We start from the raw sequence: 15,523 nt of genomic DNA, 5'->3' as shown, positions 1-15,523 counted from the left end.
TTTTTATTTAAGGCTTCGCTCCTTGCTAATCGCCAATAAGATGAACTGAGACGTACTGACAGCGTCCTATACAGAAGGCATTGTGCAGCGTTTGCAGGCATTTTCTTGTTTAATTCTCAGAATACTCCTAGGAGGTGGCACAATATATTTTCCCCATTTTATAGATGAGGACAATGAGTTAAAATTAATTAAGTCCCTGGTACTACGCCACACAGCTAGATCTGGGGTTTGAACTTGGCCCTCCAAATCAAGAGTTCATACACTTACCCGGTTCTCTCTTCTTCCTCTAAGATATAGTCGTAGAGCAAGAAACCCCAAAGCCAAGACCCTGAGACATGATGGATGCATGGTGGGGGGTGGGTAAGAGCATGGGCTTCACAGTGTCACAGACTGGACTTGACCCCAGTTCTTTTACAGATTAGTAGCATCAATATAGGAAAGTTACCTACTTTTTCTGAGCAACACTTTTGTCATCCACCAACCAGGAATAATTACCCCTAACTCAGTTATTGAAGAGATAAGGTCACCTTATGTGGAATGTCAAGCATAGGGTGTCTGATTTGGCTGGCACAGAATCAGTGCTAGTTTCTGGCCCTTTCACCCTACATGTGTACAAAGAAAGTGACTGGAAGCATTGGCTCTAGCCCAGCTGTTCTTCCCTGCATTTCCAATATCAAGGGGCTCTGGACCTCAGCTAACACCTTACCTGAACAAGGGCAAGGAGGTATGAGGACATCACCTCTGAGATCCCTTTCCACAACGAGTGCTAATGATTCTGCAGTTCTGACTTGTGGAAACGAAACATAAAAAAGGGAAATTTTCTCAGGAAGAGGCTCATCCTTGCGGTTCACTGAATAGCTAGCCTGGCTCACCATCATTATCATTAACTAAACAAATTTAAGTCTTTCTTAAATGTTGTTCCAATTATTGCTAGCGTAAGTGTCCCTCTATTTCCCCATAGAATTAAAATATTATAGGCTTTGAAAATAAAAAAGAAAAAGAAGGAAAATTTACTTAAACTTGCAAAGCCTGACTTTCATCCTCCAAAATATTAAGCTCACAATGATATTATTTACGGTAATTGTATGGATTAAATGAAACAAGATATGTGAAAGCACCTAGCATTTAGCACACAAGAAATGCTCAGAAAGAGATTCCACTTTGGATGACCTTTTTTATGTATATTTTTTTTTGGTACCTGAGCTAAGATCTGTTGCCAATTTTTCTTTCCTTCTTTTTCTCCCCAAAGACACCGGTACTTACTTGTATATTCTAGTTGTGAGCGCCTCTGGTTGCGTTACATGGGATGCCTCCTCAGCATGGCTTGATGAGTGGTGCCATGTTCGCTCCCAGGATCCCAACCAGCAAAACCCTGGGCGGCCAAAGCAGAGTGCACAGACATAACCACTCAGCCATGGGTTGGCCCCCACTTTGGATGATCTTACTTGATTAGGGAATAAGTACAATTATATGCCTTTCAGGAATTTTCTACTCAGCGAGAAATGTCACTCTCACTTTCATCTTGCTATACTCAGGGTACAACCCCAAAACTATGCTATTAGGTGACAAAACAGTGTTCATTTGAAGGAGCTAGTTGATACCTCAACAAAAAATACAAAATTTGGCCTTTGCATTTTTAGTATGATCTTAGGTTTCCAGGTTTGTATTTTATATACCACCATAAGGCAAAATTTCATAAGTAGAGATTGGGTGAGGCTAATATGTACACACATACTTCCTATGTACATAATGTGTATTCTTGCCATTGGTAAAATGCAGCTCAACAAACATTTACTGCAGGACTGACCCCTGCCAGGCTTGGAAGGGATGTGTGGATGAGCACCCTGGGATGAATTACTTTCCCAAGGAGGACGCACTATTGTAAGACAATAGATTCCTTTCCTAATCACTCAGGGTTGCTCATGATTCAGGCATGATGTCCAAAGGAGTCCCTTTGATGCAGATGCTGCACGTATTCAGACAGTGCGGGCAGAGGGCTGAATGGACCTTGGTCTCGTCAGTGGTCTCGTAACTCTCTATACCTGGATCGTAAAGTCTTGAGTATGAACACAACAGACCAAAAGCCCCAGAGAACCTATAAATGAGAAGGAATCAGTCTGTACTTTTCCCTGTGGTTAACAAGCCTTTTTGAAGGAGTGGTGAGCAAGCCCGAAGAAAACGTGGGAAGACCTTTGCTGTTTACCAGTGGGAATTTCTAAAGTGAGTCTTCATCTCTCAGATCCGTAGTTTAATCAGTGACCAAATTAGGTTCAAACACTTGCCTTGGCTTTCTCCTGGGGCAATGATGAAAAGCAAATGAAATAACGCGAGTGAAAACACGTGCTTAAAAAACACAACATGGGTGTATTTCTTTATGTCTTTATCGTATTTTTCATATCCTTTTCTAATACTAACATAAGTGTAAAATGGCACCCTCAGTTTACTGTTTCTACAGCTAAGGACAGAGGAGAAGCAACATGTGCAAAGCACAAGTTAATATAACCACTGGGCTGAAATGTTCTGTTAGGTTTTGATTTTCTAGAGATCAGGGAAAATTAGAAGTATAGTCAGTTCCATGATGATGACTATCATAGAGAGGTTGCAGTTCATAATGTGTTTTACTTGGCACATAATTTCTGAAACAAATATCTCCCGTGGGCCTCTCAGGGCAAGGGAGCTAACGAGGACATTGCTGGTAAGGTCATCCTACAGAAAACTTCTAATGCTGTTTCTTGGATGTTGTTTGTTTTTGATGAAAGCTAAGAATTTAACTTGGAAGCACAAATCAGTGAAGTGATTTTGAAGAAGATAAAACTAGTCTGGTCCAAGTTTTGATTAACATCGTTTGAGAGAGAGAGAATTTAGGATACGTACACAGATTTTATTATGAAAAATGATTACTGTTTTTACCTCAATCAATGCATGGTAATAAGAGATTTGGATCTATCTCTTGATGAATAAGTCACTGCTGAAGGAAAGGAGACTTTCAAGTCATGTTAAAGTAAGTTCTTGAAGATAGGATAACGTCCAAACAGGATTATTCCAGCATTTTCATTCTATAAATTCATTCCAAATCCTATACCTCAAACCCAGTTTTAGAGCCACCAAAAAAAGATGTCATCCGGTGCATGAAATTGCATACCTCAACTGCATCCATATGGACAAGGGCACGTCTAGTAGAAAAAGGATAAATAAAAACAATGGTCTCTACACTGTTTTCCTCCATCCAATAGGCAATTATCTTTAAAACAAGTATTCTCTTTGCATGTTTGCCTTCTTTCTTTTTTACCTTGTAGACAAGTCACACCTCAGGTTGTATATATTCAGGGAAGTGTAAGTGTGACTTGGCCTAGCTTTCTGTCTCTGGAAAGAATTGCACTGAAATGCTGACCTTCTGTAATGGAAAGGTCATGGGCTAAAAATCTTTAACATATCTGGAAGAGGAGATATTTTTGGTGTGAAGAGGAGGAATTATGGTGTTCCTCAATAGGTGATTTTCTATTTCTAGGGATTATTTTTACAAAGGACTTTCCACATGCTCTATCTCACTGAATCCTCCACAATGGTCCTTTGAATGCTGGCTCTGCCCTCACTGGTATGACTCTCGGCAAGTCACTTACTCTCCCAAGCTTATTCCTCATTTGCAACAAGGAGTCCTCCAAGCTACAACTCACTTCAGTGTGACTGGAGCATTAAACGAGATAATGCGTGTGAAGCATTTAACACAGTGCCTGGCGCAGTAAAAATCACTCAATAGCCTTGAGCTTTTATTCATATTGTTGTTGTCCACAAACACCACAACTCCAGAAAATCGTGGGCATGCATTGGGGACATTGGGATATGCATGCTCCTTAAAAGCATGCCTGACTCCTTTACTCTCATGGGCAATGTGCCTAAACTAGATTCTGTCAAAAGTGAGATTCTGTTGTGGATACAGAGAGTTAGTGAATTGATTTTGGTAGCAACTCTTCATGTCAGCAGTGTGTGCTGAAGACTGTTGAGTAGCCACATTTTCTGTTTATTTTTCCATTCAGCAAGTATTTCTCCAACAGCTCCTTTGTGGCTGTGACTGTGCCAGGAGTGTAAATACAGAAGGAAAACAAGATAGTATTGGATATTACCGAGCAGTTGTGATACAGGAGAAAAAAATGTATCCTTCGTTAAATTCAACATCTTCATGTACAAAATCAATACCTAAATTAGATCTCCTGAATTACATGGAATCGGATGAACTATTCCTGGCATCAGAGGGCTCATATTTTTAAAGATGGTCTCTCTCAGTGGGTTATTTGTATGTGTGTGTGTGCGTGTGTGTATACATGCAGACTCACATAAACACTTACCCACACTGTCCAGCACTGGGCTTACTGATTGACTACTCTTGCTCCCATTTCTTCTAGTTGTCACCTCAACGGCCACTACTGTTGGTTCTACAAAGGCTTATCCGACAGATACAAGCAGTAAGTCATTGTGTATTTTTGCCTCCATGTCATACTATAGGCTTTTTTCTCTCTTGATCAACTTAACTTTTGTACTTTTCAGGCTTAAAAGACAACAGGCCAAATATTCCTGGAATTGTGGAGTTCATAACTTTCATATTTTTAGTGACCATCTCTCCTGTCTGTCAGTAGATCCTATATTATACATATAGATACATTCCTTTATATATACACACAGTGTCCACTAATGGACACGAATCTTGACTAAGACCCGCTCTCCTTTCTTCTAGAGCTCACTGCCATTTCATCTACAACAGCTTCCCCAACAGAGCAAATTGGTAAGTTGCGTATATGCTTGCCTTCATGTCATGTTATGGAATTTTATCCCTCCTGATCTAATTAGCTTTTGAACTGCACTGGTTTTTCACAGACAAGATTAATTATTCCTTGAATTGTAGGGCAGATATTGTCAATCAGTCTCTCCTGTCTCTCTGTTGGCAGATTATATAATATATATAATATAGGCGTCGTCTTCACACAGTACATGAGGGTTTGGGGATGAAATGAGTGTAAGCGAGAGGGTACAGTCATAGGCTCTGAATTATTTCAGTGATAGACTTCATTCATTTGTGGGGCTTTTGTTTCTAATGACTGAGGAATACATGATATCAGTGTGCTTCTATGTTTTTATTTAAGGCTTCGCTCCTTGCTAATCGCCAATAAGATGAACTGAGACGTACTGACAGCGTCCTATACAGAAGGCATTGTGCAGCGTTTGCAGGCATTTTCTTGTTTAATTCTCAGAATACTCCTAGGAGGTGGCACAATATATTTTCCCCATTTTATAGATGAGGACAATGAGTTAGAATTAATTAAGTCCCTGGCACCATGCCACGCAGCTAGATCTGGGGTTTGAACCCGGCCATCTGAATCAAGAGTTCATAGGCTTACTCACTTCTCTCCTCTTCCTCTAAGATATAGTCCTAGAGCAAGAAACTCTAAAGCCAAGACCCTGAGACATGATGGATGCATGGTGGGGGGTGGGTAAGAGCACGGGCTTCACAGTGTCACAGACTGGACTTGACCCCAGTTCTTTACAGACTAGTAGCATCAATATAGGAAAGTTACTTACTGTTTCTGAGCAACATTTTTGTCATCCACCAACCAGGAATAATTACCCCTAACTCAGTTATTGAAGAGATAAGGTCACCTTATGTGGAAAGTCAAGCATAGGCTGTCTGATTTGGCTGGCACAGAATCAGTGCTAGTTTCTGGCCCTTTCTACCCACATGTGTACAAAGAAACTGACTAGAAGCATTGACTTTAGCTCGGCTGATCTTCCCTCCATTTCCACTATCAAGGGGACTCTGGACCTCAGCTAACACCTTACCCAACCAAGGGCAAGGAGTTATGAGCACATCTCCTCTGAGATCCCTTTCCACAACAAGTGCTAATGATTCTGCAGCTCTGACTTGTGGAGACGAAACATAAAAAAGGGAAATTTTCTCAAGAAGAGACTCGGCCTTGTGTTTCACTGAATAGCTAGCCAGGCTCACTATCATTATCATTAATTAAACAAATATAAATCTTTCCTAAATGTTATTCCAATTATTGCTAGCATAAGTGTCCCTCTATTTCCCTATAGATTTAAAATACTATAGGCTTTGAACATAAAAATGAAGAAGAAAAATTTACTTAAACTTGCAAGGCCTGACTTTCATCGTCCAAAATAGTAAGCTCACAATGATATTATTTACGGTAGTTGTATCGATTAAATGAAACAAGATACGTGACAGCACCTAGCATTTAGCACACAAGAAATGCTCAGACAGAGATTCCACTTTGGATGATGTTTTCTTATGTATATTTTTTATCGGCACCTGAGCTAACATCTGTTGTCAATGTTTGTTTCTTTCCTTCTTTTTCTCCCCAAAGCTCCCCCGGTACACACTTGGATATTCTAGTTGTGAGCGCCTCTGGTTGTGTTACGTGGGATACCGCCTCAGCATGGCTTGATGAGTGGTGCCATGTTCGCTCCCAGGATCCCAACCAGCAAAACCCTGGGCCACCAAAGCAGAGTGCGCAAACTTAACCACTCACCCACTTTGGATGATCTTACTTGATTAGGGAATAGGTACAATTATATGCCTTTCAGGAATTTTCTACTCAGCGAGAAATGTCACTCTCACTTTCATCTTGCTATACTCAGGGTACAACCCCAAAACTACACTATTAGGCGACAAAACAGTGTTCATTTGAAGGAGCTAGTTGATACCTCAACAAAAAATACAATAATTTGGCCTTTGCATTTTTATTATGGTCTTAGGTTTCCAGGTTTGTATTTTATATACCACCGTAAGGTCAAATTTCATAAGCAGAGATTGGGTGAGGCTAATATGTACACACATACTTCCTATGTACATAATGTGTATTCTTGCCATTGGTAAAATGCAGCTGAACAAACATTTCTTGCAGAACTGGCCTGTGCCAGGCCTGGAATGGATGTGTAGATGAGCACACTGGGGTGAATTGCTTTCCCAAGGAGGATGCACTATTGTAAGAGAGTAGATTATTTTCCTAATTATTCCGGGTCACTCATGATTCAGGCATGATGTCCAAAGGAGTCCCTTTCATGCAGATGCTGCACGGATTCAGACAGTGCGGGCAGAGGGCTGAATGGACCTTGGTCTCGTCAGTGGTCTCGTCACTCTCTATACCTGGATCGTAAAGTCTTGAGTATGAACACAACAGACCAAAAGCCCCAGAGAACCTATAAATGAGAAGGAATCAGTCTGTACTTTTCCCTGTGGTTAACAAGCCCTTTTGAAACCGTGGGGAACAAGCCCGAAGAAAACGTGTGTAGACCTTTTCTCTTTACCAGTGGGAATTTCTAAAGTGAGTCTTCATCTCTCAGATCCGTAGTTTAATCAGTGACCAAATTAGGTTCAAACACTTGCCTTGGCTTTCTCCTGGGGCAATGATGAAAAGCAAATGAAATAATGTCAGCGAAAACACTTGCTTAGAAAACACAACATGGATGTATTTCTTTATGTATTTATTGTATTCTCCACATCCTTTTCTAAGACTAACGTAAGAGTAAAATGACACCCCTAATTTACTATTTCTACAGATAAGGACAGAGGGGAAGCAACATGTGCAAAGCACAAGTTAATATAACCACAGAGCTGAAATGCTCTGTTAGGTTTTGATTTTTCTAGAGATCAGGGGAAAATTAGACTTACAGTAAGTTCCATGATGATGATTATCACAGAGAAGTTGCAGTTCATAATGTGTTTTACTTGGCATCTAATTTCTGAAATAAATATCTCCCCTGGGCCTCTCAGGGCAACAGAGCTAATGAGGACATTGCTGGTAAGGTCATCCTACAGAAAACTTCTAATGCTGTTTCTTGGATGTTGTTTGTTTTTGATGAAAGCTAAGAATTTAACTTGGAAGCACAAATCAGTGAAGTGATTTTGAAGAAGATAAAACTAGTCTGGTCCAAGTTTTGATTAACATCATTTGAGAGAGAGAGAATTTAGGATATGTACACAGATTTTATTATGAAAAACGATTACTGTTTTTACCTCAATCAATGCATGGTAATAAGAGATTCAGCTATCTCTTGATGAACAAGTCACTGCTGAAGAAAAAGAGACTTTTAAGACACGTTACAGTAAGTTCTTGAAGATAGTATAACATCCAAACAGGATTATTCTAGCATTTTCATTCTATAAATTCATTCCAAATCCTATACCTCAAACGCAGTTTTAGAGCCACCAAAAAAAGATGTCATCTGGTGCATAAAATTGCATACATCAACTGTATCCATATGGACAAGGACACATCCAGTAGAAAAAGGGTGCATAAAAACAATGGTCTCTACACTGTTTTCCTCCATCCAACAGGCAATTGTCTTTAAAACAAGTATTCTCTTTGTGTGTTTGCCTTCTTTCTTTTTTACATTGTAGACAAGCCTCACCTCAGGTTGTATATATTCAGGGAAGTGTAAGTGTGACTTGGCCTAGCTTTCTATCACTGGAAAGAATTGCACTGAAATGCTGAGCTCCTGTAATGAAAAGGTCATGGGCTAAAAATCTTTTACATATCTGGAAGAGGACATATTTTCAGTGTCCCCAGTGGAGGAATTACGGTGTTCCTCGATAGGTTATTTTCTATTTCTAGGAATTACTTTGACAAAGGACTTTCCACATGCTCTATCTCACTGAATCCTCCACAACGGTCCTTTGAATGCTGGCTCTGCCATCACTGATGTGACTCTCGGCAAGTTACTTACTCTCCCAAGGTTACTCCTCATTTACAACAAGGACTCCTCCAAACTACAACTCGCTTCAGTGTGACTGGAGCATTAAATGAGACAAAGCATGTGAAGCATTTAACACAGTGCCTGGTACAGTAATAATCACTCAATAGCCTTGAGCTTTTATTCATATTGTTGTCATCCACAGACACCACAACTTCAGAAAATCATGGGCATGCACTGGGGACATTGGGATATGCATGCTCCTTAAAAACATGCCTGATTCCTTTACTTTCATGGGCAATGTGCCTAAACCAGACTCCTTCAAAAGTGAGATTCTGTTGTGGATTCTGAGAGTTAGTGAATTGATTTTGGTAGCAACTCTTCATGTCAGCAGTGTGTGCTAAAGACTGTGGAGTAGCCACATTTTCTGTTTATTTTTCCATTCAACAAGTATTTCTCCAACAGCTCCTTTGTGGCTGTCACCGTGCCAGGAGCTGTGAATACAGAAGGAAAACAAAATAGTATTGGATATTACACTCCAGTTGTGCTACAGAAGGAAAAATCTATCCTTCGTGAAAGTCAGCATTTTCATATGCAAAATCAACATCTGAATTAGATCTGCTGAATTACATGGAATCAGATGTACTATTCCTGGCATCAGAGGGCTCATATTTTTAAAGATGGTCTCTCAGTCAGTGGACTATGTGTGTGTGTGTGTGTGTGTGTGTACACGTATACTCACAGAAACACATGCCTACACTATCGAGCACTGGGCGTCATAATTGACTAATACTTGCTTCCATTTCTTCTAGTTGTCACCTCAATGGCCACTACTGTTGGTTCTACAATGGCTTATACAACAGAGGAGAGCAGTAAGTCATTGTCGATACCTGCCTCTATGTTGTGCTGTAGGCATTTTTCCCTCCTGATCAACATAAATTTTGTACTTTTCAGGATTAAAATACAAAAGACCAGATCTTCCTGAAATTGTGGAGCTCATAACTTTCATACTTTTAGTGAGCACCTCTCCTGTCTGTCTGCAGATCTGTGTGCATGTATATATATATTTATATATTCCTTTATATGTACACGCAGTGTTACTAACGGGCATGAACCTTGCCTGATACTTGCTCTCATTTCTTCCAGTTGTCACTACTATTGCATCTACAACAGCTTCCCCAACAGCGCAAGGTGGTAAGTTGCGTATATGCTTGTCTTCATGTCATGCTATGGCATTTTTTTCCCTCCTGATCAAATTAATTTTTGAGCTTTACTGGTTTATGGTAGACAAGACTAATTAATCCTGGAATTCTAGGGCACATATTTTCAATGAGTCCCTCTCTTGTCTCTCTGTTTCCTGGTTTCATGTATAAATACACACACACACACATACGTATATATATATATACATCAACTGACAACTAATAGGCACAGACAACTGACTAAAACTTGTTTTTATTTCTTCTAAAAATCACTACTATTAATTCTACAAAACTTAGGTAAATGACAAAAGCTGTTAAACTTTTGTAAATGTTTGCCTTTATGTCATGTGATAGTATGTTTTTCCTCTGGATAAGTTTAACTTTTGAAATTCCCTAGAAAAACTAGACTAGACTGGCCACCTGTTGCAGAATAATCTGAGTGATATTTTCAATCAATCTATCGTTTCCTAGGAGATGTCTTAACATACTAAATGCTCGTTTTGGGTTGAGATGCCTACAAATTAGAGAGTGCGGTGATAGGCACTGAATTATTTCAAAACTGGACTTGTTTCATTTGTGCATCTTTTCTTGCTAACGACTGAGGAATATGTGAATCATTTTGGTAGGAATTATTTATGTCAACATCATGTACTGAAGACTGTAGAGTAGCCACATTTTCTGTTTATTTTTCCATTTGACAAGTGTTTCTCCAACTCCTCCGTTGTGGCTGTGACTGTGCTAGGAGCTGTGAATACAGAAGGAAAACAAGATAGCATTGGATATTACCCTCCAATTGTGACATGGAAGGAAAAGGGGCATCCTCCATGAAAGGCGACATCTTCATGTGCAGAATCGATACCTGAATTAGATCTACTGAATTACATTGAATCAGATGAACTATTCCTGGAATCGTAGGGCTCGTATTTTTAAAGATGGTCTCTCAGTCAGTGGATTATGTGTGTGTGTGTGTGTGTATACACACTTACTCACATAAACACATACCTACACTGTCCAGCAATGGGCATAGTAATTAACTAATCTTGCTCCCGTTTCTTCTAGTTGTCACCTCAACTGCCACTACTGTTGGTTCTACAACGGCTTATATGACAGAGCAAAGCAGTAAGTCATTGCGTATGTTTCCCTCTATGTCATGCTATGGGTTATTTTCCCCTCCTGATCAACTTAACTTTTGAACTTTTCAGGATTAAAATACAAAAGACCAGATATTCCTGGAATTTTGGAGCTCATAACTTTCATACTTTTAGTGATCATCTCTCCTGTCTGTCAGCAGGTCATATATATGTGTATATATATATATATATATATATATATATATATATATACATTGCTTTATATACACACACAGTGTCAACTAATGGGTATGAACCTTTCCTAATACTTGCTCTCATCTTTTCTAGTTGTCACTACTATTGCATCTACAACAGCTTCCCCAACAGCGCAAGGTGGTAAGTTGCGTGTATACTAGTCTTCATGTCATGCTATGGCATTTTTTTCCCTCCTGATCAAATCACATTTTGAACTTCACTAGTTTACAGCAGACAAGACTAATTAATCCTGATATTGTAGGGCACTTATTTGCAATGGAGTCTCTCCCCTGTCTCTCTGTTTCCGGATTTTATATATAAATATGTAGACACACACTCATACATATACATATATGTTAACTGACTACTAATAGGCAATAAACATGACTAAAAGTTGTTTTCACTTCCTCTAGAAATCACTCTTATCCATTCTACAAAAGCTTATGCAAAAAATGAAAGCTGTTAAGTTTTTGTGTATTTTCGCCTTTATGTCATGTGATAGCATATTTTTCTTCTGGAAAAGCTTAACTTTTGAAATTTTGCTGCCTTGATATAGAAAAACTATACTGGCCACATGTTGCGGAATAATCTGAGAGACATTTTCAATCAATCTATCATTTCGTAGGAGCCGTCTTAACGTACTAAATGCAGGTTTGGGTTGAGATGGCTGTGACTTAGAGGGTGCAGTGATTAGGCTCTGAATTATTCTGTGACTGAGGAATATGTGAATTTCTTTTAGAGCAACTCTTTATATTAAGAGCATGTGTGAAGACAGGAGAGTAGCTGCATTTTCTGTTCATTTTTCCATTCGACAAGTGTTTCTCCGTGACCTCCTTTGTAGCTGGCACTGGGCTAGGAGCTGTAAGTACAGAAGGAAAACAAGATAGTCTTGGATATTACCATCTAGTTGTGATACAGAAGAAAACAACATATCCTTCATGAAAGTCAACATCTTCATGTCCAGAAACACATTACCTGGATTAGATCTACTGAATTACATAGAATCAGATGAACTAGTCCTGGAATTGTAGGGCTCCTAATTTTGATGATGGTCTCTCTGGCAGCAGCGTATGTGTGTTTGTGCGTGCATACACATATACTCATATGAACACATACCCACACTATTGAGCAAAGGGCATGAATAATTCATTAATGCTTGCTCCCATTTCTTCTCGTTGTCACCTCAATTGTCACTACTATTGATTCTACAAAGGCTTATCCGACAGAGGCAAGCAGTAAGTCATTGTCTATGCATCTCTGTCGTGCTATAGGCTTTTTCCCTCCTCATCAACTTCACTTTCGAACTTCTCAGGCATAAAGTAGAAAAGACCAATTATTCCTGGAATTGTGGCTCATGATTTTCTTGTTTTTAATGACTGTCTCTCTTGTCTGTCAACATATTTTATATATATATATATAATATTATAATATAGATTATATATTATACTATATATAATAATATAATATATGTAATATATATATTATATACATATATAGGCACTGTCAAAAACTGGGCATGGACAAATGATTAATACTCGCTCTCATTTCTTCTAGTTGTCACTGCTACTGATTCTGCAACAGCTTCCTCAAAAGAGGAATGTGGTAAGTTCTTGTATAGGTTTCTCTTCATCTCATGCTATAGCAGTTTCTTCCTTCCTGATCAAATTATGTTTTGATCTCCGTGGTTCATGGTAGATGAGCCCAATTATTCCTGGAATGGTTAGGTTCATATTTTTAATGATATCTCTCCTGTCCTTCTGTTGACAGATTTTATACACATGGGTGTGTGTGTATGTGATATTTGCATATACACAATTGTCAAATAATAATATGAATTATCAAGTAATATTCATAAACATTGGCTAATACTTGGTCTCCTTTCTTCTAGAGGTCATTGCTATTCATTCTACAGAAGCTTGTGTGGAAAATGAAGGCAGGAAATTTTGTATTGTTTGCCTTTATGTCATGCGACAGCATTTTTTCTTCCTGAACAACTTAACTTTTGAACTCCCTGACTCGAGATAGAAAAACTAGAATGAGTAGCTGTTGCAGAACAAACAGAGTGATATTTTAAATCAATCCATCATTTCCTAGGAGTCATTTAACACAGTAGATGCTGGTTTGGGGATGAGATGACTATAAATTAGAGGGTGCTGGGATAGGCTCTGAATTATTTCAACAATGGACTTCATTCTTTAGTGCAGCTTTTGTTTCTAATGAGTGAGTAACAGGTGATAACAAGGTGCTTCTAGATTTTTTTAAGTCTTTGGTCCTCCCTAATATCTAATAACATGAACTGACACATACAGAGAGCTTCCTATACCGAAGGCATTGTGCTGTGTTTTGTGTGCATTTTCTTTTTTAATTCTCATAATACTCTTATGAGGTCTACAATATTGTTTCCCATTTTATGGATGAGGAAAATAGGCTAAAGTGAATTAAGTCCCTTGCACTATGCCACACGGCTAGATCTGGACTTTCAAACCAGGCCATCTGAATCAAGGGTTCATACAATTACTCAGCTCTCTCTTCCTCTTCTAAGATATAGTTCTAGAGCAAGAAACCCCAAAACCAAGGCCTTGGGAGATGATGGACACATAGTAGGGGGTGGGTAAGTACGTGAGCTTCACATGATCACAGGCTGTACTTGAACCCCAGTTCTTTTAATGATTAGTTTCACTAATAATGGTAAATTACTTACACAGTCTGAGCAACACTTTCATAATCTGCCAGCCAGGAATAATTACACCTAACTCAGTTATTGAAGAGGTAAGGTCAAGGTCACCTTTGCTGTACTCTGGTGGGAGAAACACTGACCCAGAGGTCATACCTCACACCCCATATTTAGAGCCTCGGCTCCTTGGGCTGTCTCTAACTAGCTGTGTCATTTGTTCTTGACTGTGTGACATTGCCTAAGTTTACCCAGCTTTAGAAGAAAGTGTTCAAATAAAATAATATCAGGTTTCTAGTGTGATTTACAAATTCAGTTAACATCCGAATGAAGTAATAATGAATGATGAAGCAAATGCTGGTATGGTGCTTCCTGGTACTGGTCTAAGTACATGTTAACATCTTTAACTCCCAGATATACACAATTATCGGTTTTATAGATGGGGAAACTGAGGCAGAGAGGGGATAAAGATTGTCCCTTTACTTATGTAACTAATAAAAAGCAGAGGTGGGATGTGAACCCAGCAGCCTGGCTGCAGGAGCTCTGCTCCTAACTTCTACATTATTTGCTACGAGAGTAGAAACAGGTTACTGTAGTTTCAATTAAAACAGGAAACTTTCTCTCTTTATTAGACTAAGAGCTGGTGGAGTGAACTGCCTCTTCACCTGTCCACACTTCCCCTCCTTGCTCCTATGCTGTTCCTACAATTTGAGGGTTATAGGCCAACCCAACACAAAATTTTTATGCAGGGAAGACTTTAATACAGTTACCTCCCACCCACCAATAGGATTTCTGTGATTAAAGTTCCCGGCACCTGGTTGGATGAGATGAATACCAGAACAATGGATTGCACCCACAACGTTCAACACAGAAGAGCCCGAGTCCACATGACTCCAGGTCTGCCTAACTAAAGACCGGCTGCTCTATCCATTATCCCATTGGATCTCCTCTTGAGAGTCTTTAGAAACCAATGAAGCCCAGACTTCCTCACAGGCCAAGCATCAGACTTTAACAAACATCCTTCAGTAATTCTAATGTGCACCAGGGTGGAGGCCAGCAAGTGACTGAAAGAGCTCCTGAGCTCCAGCGCTGCTGTCCCAGATCACACGCAGTGAGGAGCCATCACAGAGCCCAGCACACAAGGGAAAACGTGCTGCAGCCAGGAAAGTGTTCTCACCATTCCACCCATCATTGTCCTAAAGAAACAAAATGTATGAGCTAATACTTACGTACAAGGATATTCATTCACTGTACCACTGTTTACAGCAGCTCCTAATTAACCCAAATGCCAATAAGAAACTAAAAAATAAACTCAAGGCTATCATATGATTATCTGCTATGTATCTTCAAAAAGTGAAGATGGTTTAAAGTAATGGAATTAATCAGACAGCATTGTTGAAAAATAGTATGCATAGCATGATACTCTAAACATTGTTAGATAATACCTTCATTTGGTTCAAAAGCAAAACACACCCAAAAATGCATTAAGAGATCTTGCTTCAACCACTGTCACTATCTCCCTACTTCTTGCCAGTCATATGTTTGTGTCTTGTGCATCCTTCCAGTTTTTATTTATGCAAATATGAATGTATGCATACAAATATATATGCCCGTATATATTT

At 39.2% G+C, this 15,523-nt stretch overlaps 1 protein-coding gene and 1 long non-coding RNA gene across 4 annotated transcripts in view; one reads left to right on the top strand and one right to left on the bottom strand.

Moving 5' to 3' along the window:
* The window catches only part of LOC103545034 (platelet binding protein GspB-like), a 476,815-nt gene that overhangs the window by 269,375 nt on the left and 191,917 nt on the right, over window positions 1-15,523 (top strand). For all 3 annotated transcript variants that reach the window (XM_070615434.1, XM_070615436.1, XM_070615435.1), the window contains 7 exons: window positions 4,401-4,460; window positions 4,730-4,777; window positions 9,516-9,575; window positions 9,850-9,897; window positions 10,965-11,024; window positions 11,324-11,371; window positions 12,785-12,832. In XM_070615434.1, the coding sequence (XP_070471535.1) occupies window positions 4,401-4,460; window positions 4,730-4,777; window positions 9,516-9,575; window positions 9,850-9,897; window positions 10,965-11,024; window positions 11,324-11,371; window positions 12,785-12,832 (372 nt within the window). The remainder of the gene's footprint in view (window positions 1-4,400; window positions 4,461-4,729; window positions 4,778-9,515; window positions 9,576-9,849; window positions 9,898-10,964; window positions 11,025-11,323; window positions 11,372-12,784; window positions 12,833-15,523) is intronic.
* The window catches only part of LOC139082756 (uncharacterized), a 178,916-nt gene that overhangs the window by 41,111 nt on the left and 122,282 nt on the right, over window positions 1-15,523 (bottom strand). The window lies entirely within an intron of this gene.

This window comes from Equus przewalskii, chromosome 4 (assembly GCF_037783145.1).
Source record: "Equus przewalskii isolate Varuska chromosome 4, EquPr2, whole genome shotgun sequence".
NCBI lineage: Eukaryota > Metazoa > Chordata > Mammalia > Perissodactyla > Equidae > Equus > Equus przewalskii.
Note: the sequence above shows the minus strand (reverse complement) of the source record. Positions and strands in the feature narration are given on the sequence as shown.